This window comes from Populus nigra, chromosome 4 (assembly GCF_951802175.1).
Source record: "Populus nigra chromosome 4, ddPopNigr1.1, whole genome shotgun sequence".
In the NCBI taxonomy this organism is placed as follows: Eukaryota; Viridiplantae; Streptophyta; class Magnoliopsida; order Malpighiales; family Salicaceae; genus Populus; species Populus nigra.
The window spans coordinates 4,072,947-4,088,501 of record NC_084855.1 but is presented as its reverse complement, the minus strand read 5'-3'; the positions used below and the strand labels follow the sequence as shown (position 1 = coordinate 4,088,501).

Below are 15,555 nucleotides of genomic sequence, written 5' to 3'. Positions count from 1 at the left end.
TCAAAGTCATTACATCTAAAAATATGCAATTTCATCCCAATTTTTTTATACTATTATAATTCATCATCTGATTTTTTATTTTATATACTAATTGTACAATTTGTCCTCATACTGCAAGGACCTAACTATCACCCTGCCGCCTCTTGACTTAACTTTTTTTAAAAAAAAAAAAACAATGCCAAGCACACAAGTCAACAATCTCAGGCTATTCATTGGCTGTCTTTAAATTATAATTATTCCGTCTTTGGTGGAAAGACCCTCCACCTAAATTATTCCACCCATATCAGATTGGACGGTTCTCATCATTACTTCTCATGTTCTCTCATTCAGAATTGATCTTCAACTCCTTTTATCATCGCCCCTCACCTTTCATATGTGCATATCAAGTGACTGGTCGGAAGCCCTGCCTCGGCATAACACCGAAATTAGTGTTTGTTTGATAGTGGTTCTGATTTAACAAAGTAAATTTATAGTTTATAGTTTTGTTTTACCCCGTATTTTAAATAAATATTTTTTTAATGAAATTCATGCAAAACTATATTATTTATTAATTAATCAAATACTTTTAATTTATAACTGAAATAAAATACATACCCTATCACACAATATCACAAAAATAAACGTTTCTAGTATAACAAATTGATCTATGGCTTGTTGTTCATTGGTTCTTCACCTCACCTTTATTTTCTATAGTGTTTGACATTGTAATGATAATTGTTTTACAGAGTATTTTTATTTAAAAGTATATATAAAAAAATATTTTTTAAAATTTATTTGTAATATCAGGTAATCAAAACTAACTAAAAGCTCAAAAAACTAATTTAAAACAAAAAAAAATTCAAGATTTTTGAAAAGCATGACTACATATTAGAAACAAACAACCCTTTTATCTTTTAAAAAGTAGTGTTTGAGTTTGTGATAACGGTTGTTTTTTAAAGTATATTTTACTTGAAATTATATCAAAATAATATTATTTTTTATCTTATAAAATTTATTTATGATATTAGTATATCAAAATAGTTCAAAATAAAAAAATTAAAAATATTTTTTAAATAAAAAAACAAACACTCTCTAACTTGTATCTAAAACTTTAAAAATTTATACACACGTTTGAAACAAGCCATCGACATATACAATTGCAACTGATAGATATTTGTTTAAGAAAAAGGAAATCATGGTTTAGAAAAAAGAAACTTTTTTTTTCTCCCGTTGTTGCCGGCGCCGAACCGGCACAAAAACACTATCGACGGAGAGACAAACGTCCATGGTCTAGCCGGTGATTAGATATTGTCACCGAAATCCATGCTCATGTCGGCGTCAAATCAATTGGGCTCTTGACAATTTTGAAGTTTTCAGGTGGGCAGGCATGTGTTCCTTGCGCAGTCCAGTTGGAGTCATGTAGGTCCGAGCGTGCCTAAAATTAAATTAGTTTGTATAAATTATTTAGTATTATTATTAAATTTAGTTTAATAAATCTCAATTTTTTTATTTGACTTAGTTTAAATCAAATCATGAAGAAATTATTTAGATGTGATTCAGTATATTTAATCAATTCAAAAACAACTGGATCAACCAATAAAAAAATATAAAAACAAAATTGATAAAAAAAAATGATAAAATTAACAAATAAAAAATTTCTTAGCTCGATTTCTTATCTAGCTGAGATTTAAAATGAAATCATGTGTGAGTTACTTCGATGTAATTCAATAAACTTAATTAGTCTAAATACAACACAAACATCGATTAAAAAAAGTCTTAGAATGTAATTAGGAAGGAAAGAAAAAAAAAAGAGAGAGAAAAATAGAAGGAAAAAAATAAAAGGGGTGAATTGAAAAAAAAAATTGTAAACATTGAAACTCGATGAAATTTCTTGAATTATTTAATACAGTATGGTAATTTATAGGAAAAAAAATTATCCAAAATTAGAAGAATTTTTTAAAATTAAGCTTTGCATATAACGTATATTTTTTTCAAATCATGCATGGCACTGGTGTTTTTGTTTTAACTACTAAACACATCTAAAACAAGACCAAACTTTAACTAACCAATAACAAATCCTACATCAACTAGGAAATCAATTTCAACAAGGACAAATAACAAGTTCTATGTGAAATAGAAAACCAATATCCACTGGGAGATCAAATCCTTGGACCATAAGCATCGAATATTAATATCAACTTGGTTTAATTCCAACACCCTTCCTTGAATCAAGTTTTTTTTTAAAAAAAAAATCAAGATGTTTATTACAATTTGAATATTTTTTTAAACTAAAAGCTCTAAACCACAATTTGACTAATGTTAACCAATTTGTTTTCGTTCTAAGATCTTGTTTGTTTTTGCGTTTTAAAAGTGTTTTTGAAAAAATTTGAAATTTTTTTATTTTTTTATTTGCTTTAAATTAGTATTTTTTTATGTTTTTGAATCATTTTGATGCGCTGATATAAAAAATAATTTTTTTTAAAAAATAATATTATTTTAATATATTTCTGAGTAAAAAACACTTTAAAAAATAAAAAATACTCGTAAATACGCTCTTAGAATATCTTTTTTCATGGTTAAATCTCCCTCCTTTCTTTTCTATGTAATAATTGCTAAAAGGACTAAGTTGCAAGCTAATTTAAAAATATAAAGATTAAATAAATAGTCTCAAAAACTATAAATGAGAATTGACTAGCTAGCTTTGCTAACTATGATGGCTAAGTAACAATTTACTCTAAATGCAGCCATCTGTTCTTCAATTTTTGATATTCATGCTTGCTGAATGGTGGCAGAAAGCTCCAGGACCACAATAACAATTATATAGGTTCGAGCTATAAATGCCAAAAAAGTCGACATTTGATAAGGAAACCTTTGACACCGCTTTTAGATTCGAGGAACACCTGGATTTATGCTAGGCTGCCCACAAGTTAGTAAAACACGCCTAACTTGATGAGCTATAAATGAGAATTGACGTTTCTCCTTTAATTAAATCCGGAGAAAATTTTGGATTTTTTTTAAAAATTATATAGCAAACTAAAAGTTTTGAATAATATCATTAAAAATTAATTTGATAAAATAGGATCATACTTTTAAAATATGACATTTACTAAATGTTATTATTTCTAAACGCGACAAAATAGTTGTCACGCTTTAAAATAACAACAGTTAAACATATTGTTTTACTATCAATTCTCTGGCTCAACGGGTTGATCCAGTTGGATGAACTAATTGATCATTTTACACGGAAACCATAATCTTTTGAATTTTTTCTTTCAAATATGTTTTATGAGTGTCAACGATGTAGTCAGGTTTGTGATAATAAGTGATTCTGAGTAATTAGAAGTGAATCTGTCACAATTCGATGAGAGTCTGCTTCAAACAGATTACATGGTTGGCCTGAAAGATATATTTATTGACTAGTGGGATATATCAAGAATCAAGAAAAGATTTGACCGCGCTACACTAAAATGATAACTTTGATATTGCTTTATTAACATTTTAATCTAACATTTCTTCTCATTGTTTTCAGTTTATTTTTAAGATATTATATTTTTCAATTATCTAAAACATCTAAACAAACTCAAAAAAATTGGCAATACTTTATTGAAACATCAAACTTTCTTATTTTCTTTCAAACTTTTTTTCCTTTCAATCGCATCTTTTTTATAGCCTAGTTAGATGAAATTATGGTAAATTTATTGAATTAAAAGATACATGACTGAAAGTAAAACGCAGAGAGAATATATGTCTAACCCCAAATTCACAACAACTATCATTTTGGAACAAAAATTTATTTTATTTGTTTTTCAATTTGAGTTAGAGAAAGAAAAACAAAACTCATCAGAAAAAGATATAAAAGAGAAAAGGTAGTTGGTTGTCACGATTCAAAAAATCAAAATGGTCAAACTTGATGTCAAAAGATTTCATTCAACGAAAAGAGTTTGATGGTGGTTTTTTGGCTTCCATCTTGCTTGAAAGAGTAAATCATTTTTGAAAGAGTTTTTTTATTTGATTTTATATTTTTGAAGCAATTTATGATGTTTTAAGTTGAGTGATTACTTGGTTGATGTTTATAGGGTGTTTTTGTATCAAAACAGGTTAAAATTGAATCTTGAACCCAAAAACACCCTAACCCGATTTTTTACCCACCCTCTAGTTGTCGAAATCTAAGTTAGCAGACAACGCGTCGTTTATCTATATATATATTTTTTTAAAGAACAAACAACATATTGTTCATCCCTTAAAAAAAAATCTATAAATAAATAATGTCATGTGTATGGGTGTAACTTAAAAAAAAATCTAAAAGGACTTGAACTTTTTTCTTCCCTTTTTTTACAGTATAACAAATATATTTAACATGATAATTCACCAACCCTTCAATTTTGACATGATTTACAAATCATATTATTAGTTTTCATTAGAATGTTAACAATTTATTTTTCATAATATTTTATAAACTTAAATCATACTATTGGTTTTCTTTATTTCTCATAATATTTTAAATCATATTATCGGTTTTATGTAAATAATATTTTAAAAACTTAATAGTAATAAAAAATTGCTCATGAGTATTCATTTAATATCAAATTTTTAATTTTAAAATTTTTAAAATATATTTTAACATGATTTTATCACATTTATTTTTTCTTAGCCTTAATCACATAGAAGAATATGGACACATTGTTTATATACATATATATTAACTTGCTTTTACAACCAAGAAATTTCTTTCTTAAAATATTGATTCCACTTAAAAAAAATGCTTTTACTACAATAATCAAGAGACACATTAATAATATTATTTATTTTAAATTTAAAAAATACATGTTTTCTACTCATCTTAAATAGCTTAAATTTTTTACAAACCTTTGTTTTAATTATCACTTTTATTTTTTTATTAGGAAAGTGTGATTCTAATAAAAAAAATAATCATTGTTTTTAATTTTTTTCTTACGTTGATATTATTAATTGCTCTATGGATAGTTATGTATCAACATGATATGTCAAATTTTAATAATAATTTGCTCATTAATATTAAATGAGAAAACATATCTATATTTATTCTAATTCTTCTCGTTTTTATCAAAATTAAGAACCACAAAAAAGTGTGTTTTTTGTTGAAAAAATATATTAATAAAATAAAAGCATGAATTATACTACAAATTTTTTCTATGAAGTTTAAATTATTTATGTTCTAACAAAAATAATTAAAAAGATTCTTACAATATGAGATCATATATCTTAATATATATATATATTTGTATCGGATTTTCAACTCAATTTTTTGTTGGAATCAATAAATTTATTATTAACATATATAATTTTTAATTTTTTTTATTGAAAGCACGTATTAACTTTCCAGTTTATAATTAAATTTATTTTATAATAGATAAAACATTAACAACATCCTCTTCTTTTTTGCATTGAAAAACAAAATTGTTGAGCCTCTCAATATAGCTTGGTAAATCAAACTAGTAATAAACTAAATCTATATATTTATGAAATGAAACAAAATTCAAATGTTGATCCCTGAAATAATGGGGGGAGTGAGTGGGACTTGTAGTATTTAAAAAGAAAAAAGACAAAAAGAAAAAGAGAAGTTACTATAGTTCTTGAAGAACGAAAAACCAACTTTAGCCACAATCCTTGTTGTATACTTTTTTTTTCATGAGAAAGTTTGTTGGATCTTGTTCTGATTTTTTTCTTAATCACATGGTTAATTAATAATTAAAGTTATTGAAACTCAAACCTACTTAATTTCATGTAAATTATGGTGGAAACACATACTTGAATATTTCGGGACTTTCAACTTTGGATGCATTGACTGTAGATTCAAGGAAAATGCAGAGGCTTTTATTTTTTATTTTTTCTCTTTTCAATCGACAAGACGGCTCTTTTCGCATTTCGGGTGCGAGAGAGTGCTAGTTTCCCCAACTTCCCAAATCCCAAGTGACGAAATGGCATGAAAAGCAGCATTATTTTCTGAGAGCAGGACGAACCATAAAGAAACATGTAAAATTACTCATTCAATGCATTTTATTAAGCTGATAGCAATGCAATCATCTCAAGTTACGCTCAATGAATAGGGATGACTAATTTTCATGAGAGAGCTGGTTGATTACAAGAGATGCCTTAATTACTCCCAGAATTGGTTTTCTGTAGGGTTACTTGTACACCTCAAGCATCGAGGGGAGGCAATACAATCTCCCTCTCCCTCTCCCTCCTCTTTTATGTCTATAAAACCGAACGAAATAATTCTTGTTTCTCGGTCACCGATCATTACTAATTATAATGATTGATTTCTCTATATCTTCTATAAGAACTTACCTTCAATTTATTTTTAAATGGAAACGTAGTGATTGCTTTTTTATGGTAAAAAGTTAGTTTTTCCTTGTAATTTTTATTCTTTCAAATGATTTTGTAAGCTTCTCCTTTTTAGAAATCAAACAATTTTTCAACTACAATAATACCAATAACTTATTCATGCCAAAAACTCTTTTAGATCCAAATATCAACGCTCCAACCCCACAAATTCGCAAGGGAACCTCTACACAACATGAAACAAAAATAAAGGGTCTAAATAGGTGAGGCGAGAAACAACACCAAACGAAATGGCAGACTCTTGAATCATAAATTAAGTTGTAGATAAATATTTATCAGGTCTACGTACCAACAAGATCAGATTTAGTGATAGAGTATTAGATTTGGAACCATGAAAAGGAAGAAGAAGAAAAATCCAATGAAGATTGTTCTTTAATTAAGGAATGGCTGGCAAATAACAAAAGAAATTAACAAACGAATGCAGTAAAGGTATTCAATTTACCCTTAAAAACCTAGCTAGAGCCAAGATATATAGGGGTGCGTAGGTCCTTCCATGGCATCCAATAACGTCGCATGAAGGGGGGAATCGAGGTGATTTAGCCACTGTTGTAAATATTCTTACTTTTATAGCAAATTAAAGCCACTTTTGGATCCTTGTGTGGTAATTAGGAAAATTAAAAGCAGAAATTCTAATCCGGTACCATATTTCTCAAGAGCAAATTAAGGTGCGGTCACCGTTTAAAACATGAAGACAAGAGAAAAGTGTGTTATCATGCGGAGCAACAAACTCGATCGATTGAAAGTAACTGAAATGTTACTCCAATGACAACACTTAGATAGCCCATGAACACAAAACAAGAGTGACAAGCAGGAAACAAAAGCGACAGACCACCGTAACCTTTAATAGACAAGTTACGTTTGACCCGCTTTTGATATAAAGTTTGGTTTGTTTAATTATCATACCTATCTTTATTTTTTGAGGTGTGGGCTCATATAGTAAGTTCATTTGCTTCATATTATATATATATATATATAAAACACAAGAAAGTTTTATAAATATGTAAATCTGAATATAAAATTTAATTATTTTTAAATCCAACTCGGTTTTACGAGTTAAACTGAAAAATTCAAGATTTGAAAGTTAATTCAAAGTAGGTTTTCAATTGAATTAAATGATATATTGACCCGAGTCAACTCAGTTTTACTCGGTCAATCTTGGTCCAAGTCTTGTTGAGCCAACACTAAATAAAAAAAATAAAATTACATCATTTTAATAAAAATGGTTTCTTATAACTCACAAATCAAACTACTAATTTAATGACTTGGATTCTTTTCGAATTAATTTGGAAGTCGGATTTAATAACTATACCCCAAAACTTAATGAAAAAAATCTAAACTAAAAGAGGTTTTCAATAAGCAAATACAAGCAATTTTACCCGTTAAATAAAAAGTCTTTCCAAATTACATTAAGTGCGTGCTTTGGACAAAAAGTTCGCCACAAACTTCGGTAAAGAAACGGAGATTTGTAGACGAGAGATGATGACGTGAGGGGCCAATCAGCAAAACGGAGGTGGAGACGTGATTTCAATTTGTTTTTAATTTCGGGAAAATAAACTCTCACGTGCCAATCACGGTCAAACGACGGTGCCCAATACGGTACACGTGTGAGCCCAATTCTCCAATAGAAACCGTAATGTTGGAAACATTGACCGTGTATTTAGTTAGTACCTCCACCTTTATTACATGACCGTGACTGCGTGCGTATAAATCGTGGTTGGCCCCTCTTCTCAACCACAAACCATGGGTGCAGCTAATCTCCTTCCTGTCCTTATCCCCTCCAACCTGTTTCTTTTCTCATGATTTTTTTTTAAAAAATATCTCCCCCAATTTATAAGAAAATAAGATGAGATTCAATTAATTAAGACAAATATCCTTTTTTTAAAATAAAAATAAATTCAGAAACTAATTATTTATCTCACATACAGGATGTCATGCGAGCTTGCTAGCTCTAATTAGAATATGGTTTGAGATTATTAAACTGTTTTCAAATTTATAGACGAAATCTTGAGTTATTACCATTTTGTAATAATTTAGCATAAAACGAGAAATTTATTATTTCTTAATTAATTGTATTCTCGTTGTATTGGTTATAATCAATTATCCAGAAATTAATATACAGTATGGTACTCAATTAATTAATTAAGCAGAATAAAAAGAATAAATCATGGAATTAAATAAGCATGGAACGTGTATATAGGCGTGTCCATTATACCATATGAAGTCGTGGAATAAGAATTATTTAGTGCATTTTTGAAAAATAAAGCCTCTAGTAATAGTGATTAATTAATTTTAGTTGTAATAGTCTCTAGCAACGGTAATTTTATTATTGATACATCATACATTTTGAACGAGGATTTTTTTATTTTGCCAGTGATGCTATTGGTAAAATATATTTTGATAGATTATAAAACTAAATACTAACAAAAAATTTTATTAATAAAATTATTAAAGTGTTAATTTTAGCATATGGTTTCTGAAAAGAAAAGCCGAGAAAATGAAAGGTTTTCCAGACTGCATGCTGTTAAAGATTCAGGAGCCTCTGTGCTGGACATTGTAGAAAAACTCATCATTTCCATGATTAAATGAGACTTTTGATACTGTGGATTGAATTTAATTTTTTATTAAAGTAAAGGGTATCGTTAGATGAGTTTGTATATATATCAACCATAATTAAATTCTTTCCCTAAAAAAATTATTTAAAGCGCGCCCCACTTAACTTACTCGATAAATTAAATAAATAAAAATTCTTACGGATATATATTATCCTTCAAATTAATTTAGACAGTTAAAAAAAATCAAGAAATACCATAACATACATTTTTACCTATCAAGAAAACATTTAAAGATTTAAATTCAATTAATAAGAAATATATATATAAGTGGAGATTAGCCAAACCTACCATCAAAACTAAATTCTCCGCTCCCGGCCCCTCTCTCTCTCTCTCTCGATAAAAGTAAAATAAAAATCGAACAGAAAAGGTCTCCTATTTATTAATTATAAGAAGAAAACAAAAGCCCCCCCCCCTCTCTAAGCTTTCAAGCCTTGTAGTGTATCTAATCCCTCCTCCTCCTCCCCCCTCCTATTTTTCTCTCCTCTCCTTGATGTCAAATGAAAAGGAGGATCCATACAATTACGATCCCTTTTACTACAATATTCAGCACCGAACCAACCGGCCGGTGTCGGTGTTTCCATTCTTCAATGACAACAATCTCTCCGTGTACAATCAACAAGCACCCACACAAAGCTTACAAGGGTTTAACGATCCCCCGTATATGAGCTTCACCGACTGTTTACATGGCTCCGTGGATCACTATAACACCTTATCGAGAGCTCTCAACGTGTCTTGCTCGTCATCTGAGGTAATTAGTCCCATTGAAGACGGTCCAAAGAAAACTGGTGCTGGAGAATTATCAGCAGCTACTTATGAAAACCTACCATCCACTCCGAATTCCTCCATATCTAATTCTTCTTCTAATGATGGAGCAACCGAAGAAGACTCTGGGAAGATCAAGAAAGATAAGCAGCCAAAAGAGAGTGAAGATGGGGATGGGGATGCTAAGAAAGTGTAAGTTTCTTGATTCTCCTTCGTAGTCTGTAGATCATTCATGCATGGTAAAGGTTAACAGGCTTTTTAATTACAGAATTAACTCCTTTAATTTCCTTTCTTTTCTTTTTATAGTTGATTAGGGTTTGTGTATACCACTTTTTTTTTCCCAAGACAGTTTGTCAAAGTCTTTTGATAACTGATGAAGTTATTATTGCTTTTTCTCCCTGGTTGTTTTTCAAACTTATTATAAGACTTTTACTCCTTCTAGTGAAAGGGATATGGGCAATCTTTTTCTTATAAACTCCTGTACCGTGCGTAGAACTATTTGAATGCTTAATTTCATCAGTTTCCTGGAAGTTAACGCACAAGATTTTCTGAATAAAATAGAGTATTATCCTTTTAGTGGATAGAAACCCTAGTGCAAAAATGAAAGAAATCTCTGCTTGGACTATAAATATCTCGCTCTATGCACTTTGACTTTGTATTTTCGTGATTACTAGGAGCAAGACAAAAAAGAAGGAGAAACGGCAAAAGGAGCCACGGTTTGCCTTCTTGACAAAGAGTGAAATTGATAATCTTGAAGATGGATATAGATGGAGAAAGTATGGTCAGAAGGCCGTGAAGAATAGCCCTTATCCAAGGTCATTTTGCTCAATCACACACACACATATGCATCCGTAAGATATGTACTAGAAATTAATCGATGAGAAATCAAAGAATGCAGCTCCAAATAATTGATAATCATTGTTAGAGCTAAAATTATTTATTTTATGCAGTTAGATTTTTATTCGCCGAATATGCTGATGAATTGTTACTTCATGTATTTAAAGATCACATCTTTCGGCTATCATTGCATTCATGGTGTTAATTTTATCCTCTAACTCTACCAAATGATATTGTTGTCAAACCCGATCTTTTGTCACACTCAGAGTCTCTAGCTAAGATAGTGAGAGTTTCCATTTTGTGAAGCCAAATTGTAGCAAACAAATGTACTCCCCAAAATGGGCAAGCAAAAAACTAATTAAGAGCTTAATTTGGTGTCAAAGTTAGGAGAACTTAGACGACATCATAGGAGCATTAGTCCTCTTTGGACATACATTTGAACCAATTATAGAGCCTATAAATCATTTGCCTATATATCAGTGTGATTTTATAACTTGTTTCGTGCTGGAAGAGCACATATATATATATATATAGACACACACATCTAGCTAGATGACCACTGCATTAATAATGCTCTAATTATTACCCTAGCAGTGCTAGCTGGGTGCCTTAATTATCTACGAAGTAGTTAGCCTCAATACCGTTGGTTCTCTATATATCTTTCATTTTCTTGACCTTTGCTTAACTCTCAACACTGAACACTGCACATGACAAAATTTAGCTATAGGCAAAAAAGAAAAGAGAAGGAAAAAGAAAATCTTGCAGCTGGTAGCTGCAAACTCAAAGTATGGTGTTATCTGTAAAAACTCTTTTACATTGGAAGCTTTCTTCAAGATCATCACAAAAGAATATTTTTCTCCTTTGCTTTGAAATTGCAGAAGTTATTACAGATGCACCAGTCAAAAATGCACGGTTAAGAAACGTGTGGAAAGATCATTCCAAGACCCATCAGTTGTCATCACCACGTATGAAGGGCAGCATAACCATCACTGTCCAGCAACTCTTCGAGGTAATGCTACTGGAATGCTACCACCTTCCCTTCTGGCATCGACATCAATAGGGCAGAGCTTTCCTCAGGATCTCCTGACTCGCTTACTACCAGCGAGTAACCAACAAGGCGACCAAACTTCGATGTTCTATCACAGCCTTGCTCCACAGAATCAGCAGCTGCAGCAGCACCAGCTCTATTCTCCTGATTATGGCCTTTTGCAAGATTTAGTTCCCTCCTTCATCCACAAGCAACAGCCATGAACTCCCCCCCGATATCCTCTCTCTTCCTTCTTTAGTGTACTTAGATTCCCATGGATGAGCTAATATACCAGTATGGTGCTCCCATAGAGCATTGATTGCATATTTCTGGCAACTGGATTTTATATTCTCATTGATTCTATAAAAACCCTATTCGCTTTTGTCAAAAAATGAATGATGGGGTATCCCTTCATAGGAATGGCAGTTTGCTTGAGCTTGCCAAACTGGAAATGAGAGCATTAAGTGACAGGAGACGGTGCATGCTGGTAGGACTGCACTCAATTTAATTAGAATTGCGTTTATATATTGGACAGGGAGGTTAAATTGCGTATATATATGTTGGTGTGTGTGTGTGTATTTGTGTGTGTGTTGTGTATATATGCAAGTGCAATTAATTCGGTACATAGCTTTTCGATCACGACGGGGTTGTGAAATTGCAATATATATCGGAGATGGCTGTCTCCTTTACTTGTAAATGATCAATTTGATCCTGCTATGCTGTGCAAGGAGATTGGATATATAGTCGTAATTACTTTTCAATTTGAATATATATATATATATATATATATAATCTCCTTGCACATATCTATATATATATATATATTTGGCTTTGACAATATATTTCTTCTTGTCAAAAGTTTTTTCCATTTTGAAAGTTCTCTTCTTTTTCCTAGTAAATTTAATGATATTCTTCTGTAATTGTCGCGACTTGCGATTATAAATGCCGCGGGCTAATCCTTCCTTTACTCTCTTTTTTCTTGCCTTCCTAACGTTTTTGTCAAACCATATATAATCTTTCATGTTGTTAGATTGACTTTCAGTACAGGTGAAGTTGAATATTATATGCTTTGCATGTGAGGTAGAAAATATAAGAATAAAGATTAAAAAACAAAAGGCCAGTGTGAGATTGTTTTTTTTAATTTATCACTTCACTTCTCACCAATCTTTTTTTATCAGTAGCAATGAACTAACTTAAAGGCCAGTGTTAGATTGTTTTTTTAATAAACCAAGTAGAATATTTAATCTTCGGTATGATCAGTTTGATCGAACAATTTTATGTTAGAACGGCTAATTTTTATATATATATATCAATTTGTCTGTGACCCCAATCACATTCCCGTGGTATAGTCAAAATCAAAAGCTTAATTTGCTATAATATATGTCTACTGGGAGGGTAAGTCATATCCGAGAACCCGAGAAGGAATCGAGATAAATTATTTAATCCGACGAGTTCTACTTCCACTTGTTCGAACACAAACAATTTTAGACAAGCGACAGAGACATGTAATAATTAGGTTTTCTTGAAATCCTAACCAAAACACGCTTGTCGAAATTGTTCAGTCTAAAAAATTAAGGAAAAATGTATGTGTAGGTTAGCATCTTTGTCTTTTATATACTAAAGCAGACTTGAGAAGAGGAATGGAAACAGGGGCCTTTTTTAAATGCCCATGGTAAAAACAGCCTCTCCGTCTAATAATTTAATTTTTTTAGTTAAATAGTTCTTTAATATTATTTTAAGATTTTGTTAATTAAAAAATTATAAATTTAAATCTTATTATTTTTATTTTATAAGTTTCAAATTTTAACAAAAAATACTTAATAAAATATATTAAAAAAATAATATAAATCAAATTTTTAGACTTTATCACACCTACCATACGCAACTAGTGGTTTTCAGTAACCATTAATTGTAGTTGACGTTGTAGTTAGATATAACCTAATTATATATAAAATTCAATTATAAAAAATATATATATTTTTATTTTTTTTAGTTTTTTTTTATGTATCTCATAGCTAAATTTTAACCATCATCTCTAAAACAAACACACACTTGAGTAGAAGGACGTAGAGAGGTCAGTTTAATATACCAGCAGCGGTAGAGTCCAAATAATTTGCTTCATTTTAAATTAATGTCTCCGAAATATTGAATTGTTAAAGCTCTTCATCGATTTCAAAAGTCAAAATCAACTCGAATCCGATAAAAAAAACATATTCAAATTCCCAATCACTGATCATAACTTAATTTTTTTTTCTCAAAAACAGTAGAGGACAAATTTATATTTCATACAACGGCATTATTGAATTCACGCAGTAGCTGGGATTTGGAGGGCGTGTCCTTATTCATTGACTAACCTGCCAAATTTTGGCAATGACACTGAATTGTTTTAACACACAATCTATGTAAGTCTTCATGTTCCCATTCCGACGAATCTCAAGAAACCGAGTTGAAAATATTGCATTCAAGAAATATCTTGGTATGAACTGTTTCATTAACAATGAGCATTAGGAGATTTGTGGGATTAATGGTGACGCAATGAAATAATTAATACTAGCTTGGTGCTCATGCTGCCAAACTATTTTTTTATACAAAACATAATGTTTACATATTAAAATAAGATTAAAAAATAACATAAAAACCTGGTTATAATAAATATATAACAATGCTATAAGCTAAGATAACATTGCTTATTTTTTTATAACACACACTCTCATAATAAAAAAGAAGACAACATGGAATAAAATTATACGATGGAAGCTTATTTTTTACCATCGAAAGTCACCGCACACACCGTCCAAAACACTGAGGTTAAAAAACCTTAATACCCCCAACCCCAATTACTTGCATTTCTTGGATTCAATGACCCATGTGTAATTTGATTATTTATAAAAAAAATACAAAGATACCCTTGCGCCTGTTGTGTTGATTCTTTTATCTTCAGGGGTATTTTTGTTATTTTACTTTAATTAAAAATATAAAATAGACAAATACCCCCAGCCAAAAACTACAATGACTAATAAATAATGTAAAAATAAATAAACACTCTTGGCTTCAAGGCAAGTGTTTTTTTTAGGAAGGCTATAGACATCACTTGACTATTGTAGTGAATAATAGATTGTCAATATGGCTATAGAGAAACCTTCTTTCTTTTTAGTTGTTTTTCTTTTATCAATTTTATTATTATTATCAATGTTATTATCATTACTATTAGTATTATTATTATTATTATTATTACTACCACCACAACAACTATTATTATTGTTATTATCATTATCACTGCCATCACCATCACCACTATCATTATCATTATAATCACCACCACCACTATTATTATTACTATTATTACCATTATTAATAGTATTAATAGTATCATTACTATTACTATTATTATTATTGAAATAACAAAAAATATAAACTTGATTTGAAGGGTGTTGTTGTTGTTGTTACCACCACCACCGTTGCTATGACAACTACTACTACTACTATTATTATAATCACCACCGCCACTATTATTACCGTGTCTTCTCCTTGACAAAGAGAAATTTTACAACTCAATTATATTTATATTAGTTTATCTTGATATGACACAAACTACCCAGATCCTATTTGTGAATAGCTATATCAGATATTCTCTTTAGGACCATTCCTATTATTTTCCTATTACCTATCTAATATATTCCTCTTATATTTAATTAATAGGGCACATTTAATACATTTAATTTATATAATATTTTTTTATATTTGATTTTTTTATTTCACTTTACTTTAATAGAATTAAGATTTATATTCATTTATAATTTATTGAAAAATATAATTTATAATTTCTTAGAATTTATTATTCCGAATTGGAATTTAGAATGATTTACTACTACTATTATTATTGAAATTGTAAAAAATATAAACTTGATTTGAAGGATAAAATTAAAGATCATAAAAACTTTGACAAAAGAAAAAAAT

The 15,555-nt window shown here is 29.8% G+C and overlaps 1 protein-coding gene across 2 annotated transcripts; it reads left to right on the top strand.

Annotated features, from left to right (window-relative positions):
• Window positions 1-9,331: 9,331 nt before the first annotated feature.
• On the top strand, window positions 9,332-12,337 carry LOC133691871 (WRKY transcription factor 71-like). 2 transcript variants are annotated; one of them, XM_062112488.1, is made up of 3 exons: window positions 9,332-9,926; window positions 10,409-10,585; window positions 11,450-12,337. In XM_062112488.1, the coding sequence occupies exons 1-3, from the start codon at window positions 9,463-9,465 to the stop codon at window positions 11,820-11,822; spliced, it is 1,014 nt and encodes a 337-aa protein (XP_061968472.1). In that variant the 5' UTR covers window positions 9,332-9,462; the 3' UTR covers window positions 11,823-12,337. The 2 variants fall into 2 exon arrangements, with proteins under 2 accessions (XP_061968472.1, XP_061968473.1); XM_062112489.1 differs by having other exon boundaries at window positions 9,352-9,926; window positions 10,409-10,549.
• The last annotated feature ends 3,218 nt before the right edge of the window (window positions 12,338-15,555 follow it).

Coding starts and splice junctions, on each gene's coding strand:
- LOC133691871 (XM_062112488.1), top strand. CDS start 9,463: ATGTCAAATGAAAAGGAGGATCCATACAATTACGATCCCTTTTACTAC. Junction 9,927..10,408: donor GATGGGGATGCTAAGAAAGT/GTAAGTTTCTTG, acceptor CGTGATTACTAG/GAGCAAGACAAAAAAGAAGG. Junction 10,586..11,449: donor ACACACACACATATGCATCC/GTAAGATATGTA, acceptor TTGAAATTGCAG/AAGTTATTACAGATGCACCA.